This window comes from Carassius carassius, chromosome 44 (assembly GCF_963082965.1).
Source record: "Carassius carassius chromosome 44, fCarCar2.1, whole genome shotgun sequence".
NCBI classification, from domain to species: domain Eukaryota; kingdom Metazoa; phylum Chordata; class Actinopteri; order Cypriniformes; family Cyprinidae; genus Carassius; species Carassius carassius.
The window spans coordinates 4,241,390-4,254,876 of NC_081798.1; the positions used below are offsets into that span (position 1 = coordinate 4,241,390).

At 36.0% G+C, this 13,487-nt stretch overlaps 2 protein-coding genes across 2 annotated transcripts; one reads left to right on the top strand and one right to left on the bottom strand.

The window, feature by feature from the left end:
- Nucleotides 1-2,225: 2,225 nt before the first annotated feature.
- LOC132126836 (adenosine receptor A1-like) lies at nucleotides 2,226-6,619 on the top strand. The gene is made up of 2 exons (XM_059538379.1): nucleotides 2,226-3,085; nucleotides 5,131-6,619. The coding sequence occupies exons 1-2, from the start codon at nucleotides 2,757-2,759 to the stop codon at nucleotides 5,789-5,791; spliced, it is 990 nt and encodes a 329-aa protein (XP_059394362.1). The 5' UTR covers nucleotides 2,226-2,756; the 3' UTR covers nucleotides 5,792-6,619.
- A 1,564-nt stretch (nucleotides 6,620-8,183) lies between these two features.
- On the bottom strand, nucleotides 8,184-12,300 carry LOC132126838 (bcl-2-like protein 15). Its single transcript, XM_059538381.1, has 4 exons — nucleotides 12,154-12,300; nucleotides 11,487-11,602; nucleotides 10,999-11,217; nucleotides 8,184-8,638 (listed from the first exon to the last, which is right to left on the bottom strand). Exons 1-4 carry the CDS (start codon nucleotides 12,251-12,253, stop codon nucleotides 8,609-8,611), a joined length of 465 nt encoding a protein of 154 aa, XP_059394364.1. The 5' UTR covers nucleotides 12,254-12,300; the 3' UTR covers nucleotides 8,184-8,608.
- Nucleotides 12,301-13,487: the final 1,187 nt, after the last annotated feature.

Consider the following 13,487-nt stretch of genomic DNA (forward strand, 5'->3'; position numbering starts at 1 on the left):
GTAATGCTGTTGATCCTCACTGTCCATTGTGTTAGATTGCACCTCTAATTGATTTGGTATAAAAGCCTTGCAAAATTACCAAAAAGGAAGAAAAATACAGGAAACCCATTAGTAGCTCAGTGGAGTGTTGTCTTGGTGCATCACCTTAATTTAATATCTATCTATCTGTCTGTCTGTCTGTCTGTCTATCTATCTTTTTCTAAGTTTTTTCTAAGGTCGGGTATGCATAATTATAAATATATAAATATTAAAATCTAGTTTCGAACTAAGATATTGCATCCACATTTGCATTTAGCCTAAATGTACACTACTGTAAGGTTGGAAATGTATTTTCTTGCACCTAAAATAAATTTTTAAAATATGTATTTTGATATGTGAAGGCTGAAGCTAAATCTATTTTCAATTTTGAAAATATATAAAAAATATTTTATTCACCTTCAGTGTTTACAAAATATATTTAGCATTTATTTACAATGTATTTTGGCTGGAGACATATAAAAGCATTGCTTGGCAGGAAAACATCCTGTTGTCACTTCATGATGTGTGTCTTCTGTTTATAAGCAGCCCCGCTGTGCCTCATCTGTACCCCGCTGCTTAGCATGACTGCTCAAAGGGGAATCTGGCCCGAAACATCTAATTTTCGGTGATCACAATAAAAACGGCAGCACACACCGGGTTGTTTGTCTGTGATAGAGGCTTTTCAGAAGGGGTTTATTGTAAGACCACAGCGTGGGCACCAGCCAGAAGGTCCTGCCATCCATGAAAAGTGATTGGCTCATATAATCAATTCTACTCAACATTCATGAAATTTAGAAGCGTGTGCCAGTGATAGACGTCATTCTGGCTTTCTTTTTCTTTTTTGTAGAACTGATGGAAGGAGAAAATACATGAGGAATGACTGGTATTTTCATGCCCTTTATACCAAACACACACAACCAGAAATTTGCATTTTTCTCTATGCCATTGTCTCCATTATCTCTATTCTGAGCTTTTTCTAGCACTCTTTTTCAGCTGCTCAAAGGGTCATGTTTTTTTCTTCTTGCATTTTTTACTGGTTCTTAAGAGTTTTACCTGCCATTATGTATCTACATATCTATCTATCTATCTATCTATCTATCTATCTATCTATCTATCTATCTATCTATCTATCTATCTATCTATCCACTTGTCTTCAGACATAACTCAATTTATAATAATAACAAAAACATTTTTTTTGTTATTATTAATATATAGTTTAGACCTTCTAAATCACGTCTGAGCTATAAGAAGTGTATTTTTTGTAGGTTAGAATTTAAGGGAGTGCTGCAATAATTCCTTCAGACACATTGCCAAAAATTGTCTTGATACCACTGATACCTTTCTCGGTTTGTGTCTGCATGCAAGCATTAGCATCTAGCAAAATAATTTGCCATCAGAATCAATATTACTTAACTTTTGTGTCTATATTTAAAAACTGCTGAGACAGCTTCCTCATAGTTGTCACCATATTTTTCTTCAAAATGAAGCTGAAAGTGAACCAATTCTTCTGTTTCCATTGTGCAAGCCTCTGCAAGCAGTATTAGAAAAAGCATTCAAGCAGAAGTGTTGTGCCTTTTCAAACTGACACGTGTGTGGCAGAGATTTTAAAGTCAATAAATTTTTTACCTCAAAAAAGTAAAATAGGTATGCTTACATTTTAAGAAAATAATAAATACTCTAGTAAAGAATGTGTGATATAACAAATCACCCATTCACAAGCCAAATATATTGCAAGTATTTAAGTTCTAAAAACTAAAAAGTACCACCTTTGTTAATCTAAACAAGATCACTGACACTGAGTACATTTTACAATTTTTTTATATATAGGCTACTTAAATGTTATACTTACAAATTAATTTACACTTGCTGTTTCTTAGTAAGTGTTTTGTGAAATTTACGTAATTTTTGAGTAAGGATTCTTTATACACCATAACTATATCTACCTAGCAAACTATCTATACTGATAGATAGATAGATAGATAGATAGATAGATAGATAGATAGATAGATAGATAGATAGATAGATAGATAGATAGATAGATAGATAGATATTGCTTGCATGTTATTTCTTGTAAAGCACCACATTAGTGCATGACTGCCTCCACTGGCCCTTCTAAGAAAAAAAAAACATAACATAACATAACTCTTCATATTATAAAGTAGCTTGGGTGATGAACTGCAAGCATTATTGATCAGGTGCTGTCGCTCTCGTAGCATCTGATTGGTGAAACTTGCGTCGGACGCGCTCGCGTGCACGAGGAGCATGTCTGTGGAGCAAATGTGTTGTTATTGCGCTTTCAAAGTAAAGGTGACCGTCAGACCTCCCAGGATGTATCGACATCGACAGACACATGTACGGGCTTAATTCTGAACCATACGGGAGCCGTCTTGATTGACTCTGGCGCACAGGTGTTGAGTCACGCGCAGATCGCTTCTGATGAACAGTGACTGCATGCAATGTGCGGGAAATGTGATCGTGGACTGTCTGAGGTGACTCATACTAGTTCACAGTGGAGCTGGACTGCACACCCGGACATCATTATGAGGATGATCATGGTGCCGGCGACGCATTTCAGAGAGGAAGCGCAACTTATTTTTTCGTCCTGCGCCATGTAACTTTGGCACCGATATGTTCACCAGAATAAATCGACAGTTTGGACTCATTTGACGCACCGACAGTCTCCTCATTTAAATTTCATTTGATCCTGTTCGACGTAAGCACGTGCAGTCCTCGCAAGGATGCCTGGTGTCCCGGGTCTGTACATTGGGATGGAGGTGCTCATCGCCCTTTCCTCTGTCATTGGGAATGTGATGGTGGTCTGGGCTGTGAGAATCAACCGATCTCTACGAGACACGACCATTTATTTCATCGTCAGTCTCGCTCTGGCAGACATTGCTGTCGGGGCACTGGTCATTCCTCTGGCTATAACCATAAGCATCGGACTGAAGACTCATTTTTACAGCTGTCTGCTCGTTGCGTGTACTGTACTGGTGCTAACGCAAAGTTCAATACTCGCCCTCCTGGCTATTGCTATTGACCGCTATCTGAGGGTCAAGATACCAATGAGGTAATAAGACGTGGTTGTTTGTTAATTTCACTGGGATTGTAATTTTATATTTCCAGGTCTGTTTTCTTTTTCTGGATGCACGAGTCAATCAATGTGGAGGATGTTTTGAAGTTGCGGTGACTGTGAAATTATAGATAGTCAGTCCTTAAGGGATATTTGTCCCAAAATGAGATTTATTCACCCTTGTGTGATATTCCAAACCCATGACTTTTTTTTTTTCATTCCGTTGAACACAAAGGAGAACTTTTAAAGAATATTGATGCAATTAAAATTACATTTTGCCATGTCAAGCCTAAAAAAGAACCCAAATCGCTACAAAAGTGCCATAACATTTATTTATGCACCATATGTTAATCTTCTGAAGTCATAAAATAACTTTGTGTGAGAAACAGAACGAAATTTTATATAAAATAAAAATTTTATATAAAATAGCTATGACTTCAAGAAACCTTAAAATATAGAACACATTTGCAATATTTATTATGCTTTTTTCTTTCTTTTAATGCTTACATAAACAGTTACAATTCATTGCCATTACATTCAAGTGTTTCCTTTTGTTTCATGAAAGTCATTCATGTTAGTTGAAACATGGGGGCGAGTTTATTTTTGGGTGAACTATACATTTATAGCAGATTTAGTCCTACTCGAAACAGAAGACAGTAATGCATATTCTTTAATTAGTATGGATTCATAATTCTCACATGAAAAACTGAATTTAGAAATTTTTAGAAACATTGTGACAATGAGAAATACTAAGATAAAGGTAGCATCTTTGCTTTCAGTCCATGCAGTGATGTTTGACCTGGGTGAGTTTGCCGTGGGCTGCAGTGTTTCTCAATTTATTGCTGAGTTATGGAATGCACTTTCAAAGTCACCTTCAATCTGTGACTCTCTCATAGTTTTTAATTTCCTGTCCTGCCCGTGGCCTCCCATTGAATGTTAAATTTGAAGTTTCAGAGTTTATACATTTGGGTCAAAACAATTAGGCAGAAGGACTGTTTTGCAGAATTAGCAACTTATGATTGCGTAGAAGAACAGCTAGAATTACATTCTTTTCTTAATTTTAACGATTTAATGGGATTATAACATACAAGTCTGAGATAATTATACACTGGACAAGTGCATAGTATGTCAAACCAGCAACTAGTGCCAATTTGCCAGCTGAGTGGATGTCATGCCTCACTAGCTTCATTTGCGTTGTCTGAAAAGACCTTCTACTCTTCACAGAGAAGGGATTGTCAAAATGTAATCCTTCTCAGCAGAGTTTGTGTAGTGATTCAGCTCAGCGCTTTTTTTTATTTTTATATATAATTTATTTCCATATTTATAACAGGGATTTCAATTATTTGTTCCAGATCAATTGCACTTCCAAAAGATTTTTTTTTTGATTTTGAATAAAAATTTCACTTATGTTTGCACTTCCTCAGAAATAGGCCTAATCCTAGTCATTTTCATGGGTCAGCATCCTTTACAAAGCTTCCTCTTTATTCTAAGTGTTGTAGAGTGTAACAGGGTGTTACAATTCCATTCCTGTTCTCCATAAGGGAGTTGATTCTGAACAATGATCCTTTAAAGACAGACCTACTGTGAACTACAAGGTTGATGGTTTTGTGAAATCTGCCTGCATAATTTTGGCTTATTTTTAAAAAAAAAAATCACGTTCACCAAGAGAATTCTTGGCGAAAATGACATTACCCATGACCCTTCAAAAACATTTCCAACACGAATCTGAACAAATTGTGCAAAAAGAGCAATCTCACTATATGAAGTAGTGCGGATTACATAATTGTGTCAGTTTATGAAAACTATTCTCTCAAATTACTATTTGCTTGTGTAATATTATGCGATAAAGCCATTAAGTACACAGCCTTGTACCTTCGTCTTTTCGTCCAGTTTTCAAATACTTTTTTGCTTCAAATTAAAGGTTGTAATGTCATTCACCTTGTAGCTGGTTGGTTTAGTTAATTGATCATAACTCTGCTGCCATTTTAAAAATCCCTATGGGAAAAAGTAGAGTTGTTTAAAAAAATATATTTTTTCCACAGCTATAAAAGAGTGGTGACTCCAAAGCGTGCTGGCATCGCAGTGATGGCATGCTGGATGGTGGCTATCGTAGTCGGCCTGACGCCCATGTTGGGCTGGAACAATCTGGAGAAGCTACGCCAGACCAACAGCACCTTGGGTGCCGACCTTCTCATAATCTGTGAGTTCGAGAACGTCATCAGTATGGAGTACATGGTCTACTTCAACTTCTTCGGATGGGTGCTGCCACCGCTCGTCCTCATGTTGCTCATCTACGCTGAGATCTTCTACATGATCCACAAGCAGCTCACCAAGAAGATCACCACCAACCAGACCGACCCCACTCGATATTACGGGAAAGAACTCAAGCTGGCGAAATCTCTCGCGCTGGTGCTCTTCTTGTTTGCAGTCAGCTGGTTGCCGTTGCATATCCTGAACTGCATCACTCTCTTCTGCCCTAGTTGTGACTATTCAATGTGCCTTCTTTACGTGGCTATCTTGCTCAGTCATGCCAACTCCGCCGTCAATCCCATCGTTTATGCATTCCGCATTACGAAATTCCGGAATGCTTTCGTTAAGATCTGGAAACAGTATGTGTGTTGCACGGAGGAGCCACGTCTGGGTGATCGCCCTGGCTTTCGCATAGATAGCAAAGAGAGAAGACTACGAGACAATGACATCTGACACTAGGCTAACCAGGTCTCCTCTATGAGAAGCACTTTTTATGGTCTATAGGGAAAATGCAGTCTGGGATGTTTGCTGTCGGTCTTGAGAATATGTTTGCCACAGAAATGAGACAATCGAACATTACTGGCAATGTTTCCTTGAAAACCCAGTCAATGGTGCATAGAATGAATTGCATCATTAGTGAGGGACTATTAAATAAATGAAAATGGCCTGTTTTAGAGGAATAGTCACACAGTACAACTGGCATTCACATCTGTGAATCTTTATTCGATTATGATTTTCTTTTGTGCTGTGGTTCATTCGAATGTATCACATAAAGGGCTTCATATAATGGATGGAAAACTGCACACTCGTAAATGTCAGCGCTTATGAGTACACTAAACTACACTGGTCTTCAGTCAGTAGCATAACCACGTTTGAGGACTTTGAAAAAAGGACATTGAGAATGTGGTCTGAGGTCATTTTTATATGCCAGCAAATTCATGTTTTGAGAAGTGTGGGATATAGAGTTATTTGTGATTTGCTGCTTGTTATGACTAGCGCAAATAGGAGGCAGCTAGGCTCACTTTGCCTTAAAGGGATAGTTTATAAAAACTGAAAATTCTGTCATCATTTACACACACTCATGTCATGCCGTATGAGAAGATATGTAGGTAGTAAGATGCATGTAGAATGACAGCCAGATAAGTTCAGAGTTTTTGGACTCCACTGACTTTCATTCAAAACAGTAATTAAAAATGGCTTTTTTTAGCAAAAGAAAATCATACTTCATGACAAAACTTTCATTTTTGGGTGAACTATCCCTTTAGGCAGAAATTTGCTTGATCCTATTAGTCCAATATCAGCAATGTTGCTTTTGTGGTGTTATGACACTTTTTTTTGTTATACTGTTTTTGTAGATATTTCAGTCTAAATGAAATAGTTGACCTTATTAATACTCCTCTCTACTGTGTATTTAACAGAATAACCGCTGAAAATTAACTTGATGCATTCTTATATTTGTTTTGGTGTGAAAACCCCATTTGCGTGAGCAATTAAGAAATGCAGCCTCCGATTTCACTGCATGATGTTGAAATGAAACAAAACTGTAGGCGGTTTGCATTTAATATTTAGACTGCTTAAAACTGAGGGCCTGAGAAAAGATAGACAGGAAGGAACCATAAATCTAGATTGAATGATACTGCTAGAGGTCTTGTGTGTGGGTTTTTGGGGTTTTTTTAATCACTGTTGAGATGTTTTGTTAAAATAATGAATGTATAACCTGAGGACAACCACAGTTGAATTTATATGTTCAGGCCATTCAGAGCTTTCACTGAAATTGCTCATTTCTCCAGAAGAACTGAAGAACTGCTGAAATTTTGGTGTCCTCTGAACGGACCCAGATTTTGACTCTGCATCCTTGAAATAGGTGGCAGTGTGTGAAGTGTCCTTTGAACAAGCTCTGATAAATGGTTTGACCTTTTCAGGCTGGTCAATCAATTCAACAGTTTCCAGAGAAACAACTATTCTCAAACTTCCTGGGTAGATCCAGAGGTGAGATCAAAGCTGACACAGTGACTTGTGTTTCCGCTTCATCAATGGTATTCAACCGACCTCCGTTTCTCCTTTACTGGGTACCAGCTGAGCTGGAGAATTTAACTAGTTTAAGTTCAAGGGCATAAACGCTCTGGATTAATTTTTTTATATCTAGTTCAAGTGACTCACAAGCTGCACTTACCTACATAGATCAGTTGATTGTCTTAATCTAATAGGTCCCTATTAAAAAAACTGCAGCTTTAACTTACCCGTGGTGGCATGCTGTGAGGAATGATCAAAGTGTTAATAGTGTTCTCAGATAAGGATATTGGTGCAGTCAAATGATTAATCGCGATTAATCATTCAAAATAAAAGTTTTTGTTTACATATGTGTACTGTGTGTATTTATGTATTCTTTAAAATATATTCTAATATTTTATACATATCAATTTTTTTCTTAAATAATAAACATGCATGTGTTTGCATTTATATATACATAAATATACACAGGACACACACTTACTAGGGAAACAAAATTTTTATTTTGGATGCGATTAATCGTTTTATAGCACTAAAAGATATAATCACAGCTCACAGAGGCCATTTCCTCTATGTGGGATTGTTTACTGACAACAAAGCCTACAGAAGCAATGGTCTTATTTGGCCTGAATGATAGGAGTATTGTTACTTAGTACTGTGGTGCCCCCCTGTGATGGTTTGAAATAGTGCTAAAAGGCTCAATACTATAATCAAATCACTTTTAATAAGAAAAACATGCTTGTGTTGCATTAATTTTAAAGTGACCCATTGTTAGTGAGTAACAAAGTTCTTTTCTTTTTGTTACTAGAATGCAGTAAAACCAAAAAAATATGTCTCAACATGTCCACTTCATGTTTATTTGATCTGTAGTGAAGGAAGTCTAACAATTTGTTAACTATAACATGCATGTCCCTATTAGACCAACACATTTGCTCAAAGTGCTTCATATTAAAGGATTTAAAATAACATTGTAGTTTTACTCCACATTAGTTATGTAAAAAAAAAATTGACTACATTATACACAAGTCTATTATTTAAAAAAGCAATGTTGGTTGAGAATGCCTGCATCAGTTGAATTACTCAAACACAAATAGCTGTATTAGAGTAAAAATGTAAACATTTAAAAACTTTGTTGGTTGTGATTGGCTGAAAACAGGACTTTGGCATCTGACAGATATTTACAGTTCATCCTGCATTACAAATCAAAACTACAGAGGAATGATTGAGGATCTCTCGGAGGATGAGACAATGAGCTCAATCTCAGTGCATGCTGTTCTTAGAGACCGAGACCTTGAAAAAGAAAAGAAAGAACAACATTAGTCTGCGTGTTTGACAATAGCAAAGTAAATCTTCAACATATGGGGAAAATTAGTCATAACGGTTATATCTGAAATAAAAACTGATTATATTATTTTATTTTTTGGGCATTTTTGGCTTTATTATGACAGGACAGATCAAACAGTTGGGACTTGAACTCGGGACACCCCAAAAAAATTAGGTTGTGTGCTGGGATTTGGGGCCAAATACATATAGCAGAGTAATGCCATATTTAATTTTTGACAGGAATGAAAACAAAACTGTGAGGAACTGAAAATTATATGATAAAGGTCCTTTTATATGGTGTGTGTCATTGTAAAAATGTTAAGTATATCCATCACTGCTGTGTTCAATATGGCATCTAACCTGACTGCTAAAGTCAGTTTGAGGTGAATTTGATGGCATCAGTTTACTCACTAGATTCAACTGTTGTAATTGAATGGGTTCTAACTATTTCAAATATCATGTCTCTAATTCTTGTAACCAAGTTCTGCTTAAATGGTTTAAGCAGCACTGTCAAATCCTGGTCCTGGAGGGCCACTTTCCTGCAGAGTTGAACTCCATCCAGCCCCATCACACTTGCCTAGAAGTTTCTAGTACTACTGAAGACCTAAACTCTAGATCTAGATCTAGATCTAAAGATCTAAACTCTGCTAGAAGGTGGACACCTCTGCTTCAGATGGTTTGGTTTAGCGACAATTTTTTAAATTAAAACTACGATGAAAAGTATTAATTGCTGACCTTTTTTCCATGACTAAAATAAGACAATTACAAACTAACTGTGACTGTATCAACATGCAATATTGTTGACAGAAATGACAATACCAAAATGTAGTAAAAAAAAATAAAGAAAAAATCTATATCCAATATGTGATTTATTTTCTTTTGGTCAGTCTTTTGTTGTTGTTTTTTTTGATGAACAGATGTGAATATAATTAATATTAGAAGTAATACCACCGGTTTCAGCTTTTGAGAGAAGATTTTGAGTTTTACCAGTTTTCATAAAGTAGAGATTTTATTCGTTTATGATAGGAGTTATGATAAAGGTTCACGAAGTGGTCCAAGGGGTCACATACTTTTAAAATCCACATTTAAATGGAATCCAGAAAATTTTAAAGGGGAAACACAGACTTTGTTTAAAATAAAACTGATTTTAAAGAAGACATTTTTTTATTTTTTTGTTAAGCTTTAAAAACTAAAAAATCCTGTTAAATTGTGTAAGTTAATCAGATAGGCTTTTTTATTAATACAATTTGATTTAACCATTAAATCAGTCTAAAAAAATTTAAACAAAAAAAAAAAAAAAAACAAGACAATCCACAAAATTAGAAAAAAAAACAGAATTTGGCAGAAATTTGCTTGATCCTATTAGTCCAATATCAGCAATGTTGCTTTTGTGGTGTTATGACACTGTTTTTTGTTATACTGTTTTTGTAGATATTTCAGTCTAAATGAAATAGTTGACCTTATTAATACTCCTCTCTACTGTGTATTTAACAGAATAACCGCTGAAAATTAACTTGATGCATTCTTATATTTGTTTTGGTGTGAAAACCCCATTTGCGTGAGCAATTAAGAAATGCAGCCTCCGATTTCACTGCATGATGTTGAAATGAAACAAAACTGTAGGCGGTTTGCATTTAATATTTAGACTGCTTAAAACTGAGGGCCTGAGAAAAGATAGACAGGAAGGAACCATAAATCTAGATTGAATGATACTGCTAGAGGTCTTGTGTGTGGGTTTTTGGGGTTTTTTTAATCACTGTTGAGATGTTTTGTTAAAATAATGAACGTATAACCTGAGGACAACCACAGTTGAATTTATATGTTCAGGCCTCTAAAAAGTGAAGGACATTCAGAGCTTTCACTGAAATTGCTCATTTCTCCAGAAGAACTGAAGAACTGCTGAAATTTTGGTGTCCTCTGAACGGACCCAGATTTTGACTCTGCATCCTTGAAATAGGTGGCAGTGTGTGAAGTGTCCTTTGAACAAGCTCTGATAAATGGTTTGACCTTTTCAGGCTGGTCAATCAATTCTAAAAAAATTTAAACAAAAAAAAAAAACAAAACAAAACAATCCACAAAATTAGAAAAAAAAAACAGAAAAAAAAACAGAATTTGGGAAAAAAATAAAACTATTTTCATAGGGCCCTTGATTCATTTTAATAGGAATATGTGAGACTGGGAGTTCCACACGAGGGCAAAAAAGTTTAAGTTGGTCATGTGATTTAGCCACACTGATGGTTTAAAAGTCACTTATCCTGCTGGAGACATACCCACATCTTTACTACAAAAAGAAGTAGTTAATGTCAATCTGGTAAAAGAATCCTCACCCAGCCTCCTTGTTCTGCAATCCAGCTTGTTAGACGATTGTTGACGAATCCCATCATAGCGAACTCAACTACATTTGTCTTATCAGGGAAGTATTTCTTCATAAGGAGTCCCAGTGTGATGGCAGCCTTGAGAAGCTGCTTCTCTGAGGCCACTTCTGCTCTTTCCATAATCCACGTGTTACACAAGCTTTCCACACTATCACTGAAGGCAGTCACCACCTAGAGAACAGGTGTCAGAGGCTACAGCTGTGGTCAAACATCCAACACTTAGTCACGGTGCAATTACACAAGGCTTAGCTATCAGACCCAAACAGGAAATACTTGACTGCACAAGAAGTTTCACTTTTATTAGTTTCAGGGAAGAAAATGAAACTGAAAGAAGTAATTATGAGTGGACCAGGAAGAAAGTAGCACTGATTAAATATTAATATTCACAAAGTGACACAATGTTCTTCAGATTAGTCGATCGGTGTTTGGACTGGACTCACCTGATCGGCTGCAGCTTTCTGTACGTTCTTCATCAATGGCTGGATCACTCTCTCATCATAATCATCACCCAGTTCCCTGAGCTTTGAGGCTATTTTTACAGGGTCAAATGAGTTCTCTGCACAACAAGCAACTTAAAATTAATTTATTTTAAAATTATTTAAATAAAGTTTAATCGCTAAATCAGTGTTTCAATTGCGTAACGTTACATCAATAAAATTATCTTGTAAATGATGTCACGTTTACCTCAGAAATGCCATTCAATCTTGAAAGTAACGTTTATTAACAAAAAAAAAAATGTAACTCTAGTGAGGAGCATTTTAGTCTGTACATGCACTATTGTATATTAACTAAACTTATTATTAACTATATTAACTAAAAATCTGGAAAACATATTACGACGTTTATGTAACGTTAGCCTAACGTCGTACTGGAGATACATTTTTATCGTTGATATAATATTGTGGGTTTTATTTGAGTTATGATACATCTAAAATCGAAAAATTAATCTAAAAAACAAGGTTAGCTAACCCAGTGAGTCAGCTAATTAACGTAAGTTACATGAAAGGTTTTAGCAAGTCATTGTTTACACATAACGTTATGTGTTCTTAACAGACACTTTCATAGAATGACTCGAATAATGCTCAGAGATCAAAGTCGAACACTTACCATCTCCAGTACCATCACACTCCAGATCAAAATCTTGTTCATTTTGTAAGAGGCAGTGTATGACTATGTATGTTTGGCTCTGGATTTCAGCTGCCGCCATCGCTTTTACCGGTGACAGTTTAACTGGTGTTGCCGTGTTATCGAGCAATCTGCTGACTTTGAGCTTAATTCCAGGCGGGAAACTATCCGCGGCAGATTCGTCATTTCTGCAAACGTGCAGTATGTAACTTACATTTCAAATAAACGTTCTTACTACGTAATGTTGGCATCATTTGTAAAAGTAAAAATAAGTGATTTCATAACCTGTAACTGCAGAAGTACGTTTAATAATAATAATAATAAAAATAATAATACAATGCAGTCATTTACCTTTGTCGCGCATAATCTGATTGAGCTAAATTAACGTTACGTTACGTGAGATTGTTTGAAACTGGTGGTCCTTGATCTCCAAAGCATTAAAAAAAATCTGTTATATTACACTGGGTTGGACTCGTGCTTATTCACATAAATTGCAATTCAGTGAAGACACCTTGGATTTGTCAATAATATTTAAGGAAATACAAATAATTTTGTGTGAAACTGACATGTCATTTTCACATTTCCTTTGCAACCGTTTAATGCTGAAATTCTATATAACATGCTACACTTTAATTGAGGGACTCATCATGCATAACTTAGAATAAATATTCACTGATGCTGAAGAAGGCCACACAATGCATTAAGAGCCAGGGGTTGAAAACTTTTGAACAGGATGGTGATGTGCACATCTTTCTCATTTTGTTTAAAGATCATGTTTTTCCATTAAGTACTGGACTTCAGAACTACATACATACTTACATGTTTCCTAGAAGACAAAATAAGTTAAATTGATTCTGATTGTCCAATTTAAAAGGCCTGCAGTCTCAAACTTCCAGGAAAGCTAGTTGGAGCTAAACTCTGCAGGAAGCTGGCCCTTTAGAAGCAGGACTGGGCACCCTTAGGCTAAGGAAGTCATCTTGAATCTTGAATAATAAGTACTGTATGTTGGCTCTGTGGATAAAACCCTGTAGGCTGACATTACAAAGACCCCATCAACAGGAGCCCTGTCAGCTAAAGGTCAAATAGTTCAGTTGTAAATAAGATTATGGCAAAAACCTGGATTTATATGTGTAAATACAATGATTAAATATGGACACAACAATGTCATCAACAGTATTTAATTAAAAAACAATTGTTGTGGAGATATTGTTTTTGTGGTTTCCAGCGCCACCTGCCGGTAATATCAGTGCAGTCATTATTTGGAAGATTTTGGAGTTAAATTAAAGCGACTTTTAAAATTAAAGCCACATTTCTCA

Excerpts from the sequence above, each read along its gene's own strand:
- LOC132126836 (XM_059538379.1), top strand. The coding sequence starts at position 2,757 with ATGCCTGGTGTCCCGGGTCTGTACATTGGGATGGAGGTGCTCATCGCC. Across the intron at positions 3,086-5,130 it reads AGGGTCAAGATACCAATGAG|CTATAAAAGAGTGGTGACTC; the intron begins GTAATAAGACGT and ends TTTTTTCCACAG.
- LOC132126838 (XM_059538381.1), bottom strand. The coding sequence starts at position 12,253 with ATGGCGGCAGCTGAAATCCAGAGCCAAACATACATAGTCATACACTGC. Across the intron at positions 11,603-12,153 it reads GTGTGATGGTACTGGAGATG|AGAACTCATTTGACCCTGTA; the intron begins GTAAGTGTTCGA and ends CTTGTTGTGCAG. Across the intron at positions 8,639-10,998 it reads TTGCAGAACAAGGAGGCTGG|GTCTCGGTCTCTAAGAACAG; the intron begins GTGAGGATTCTT and ends TTCTTTTTCAAG.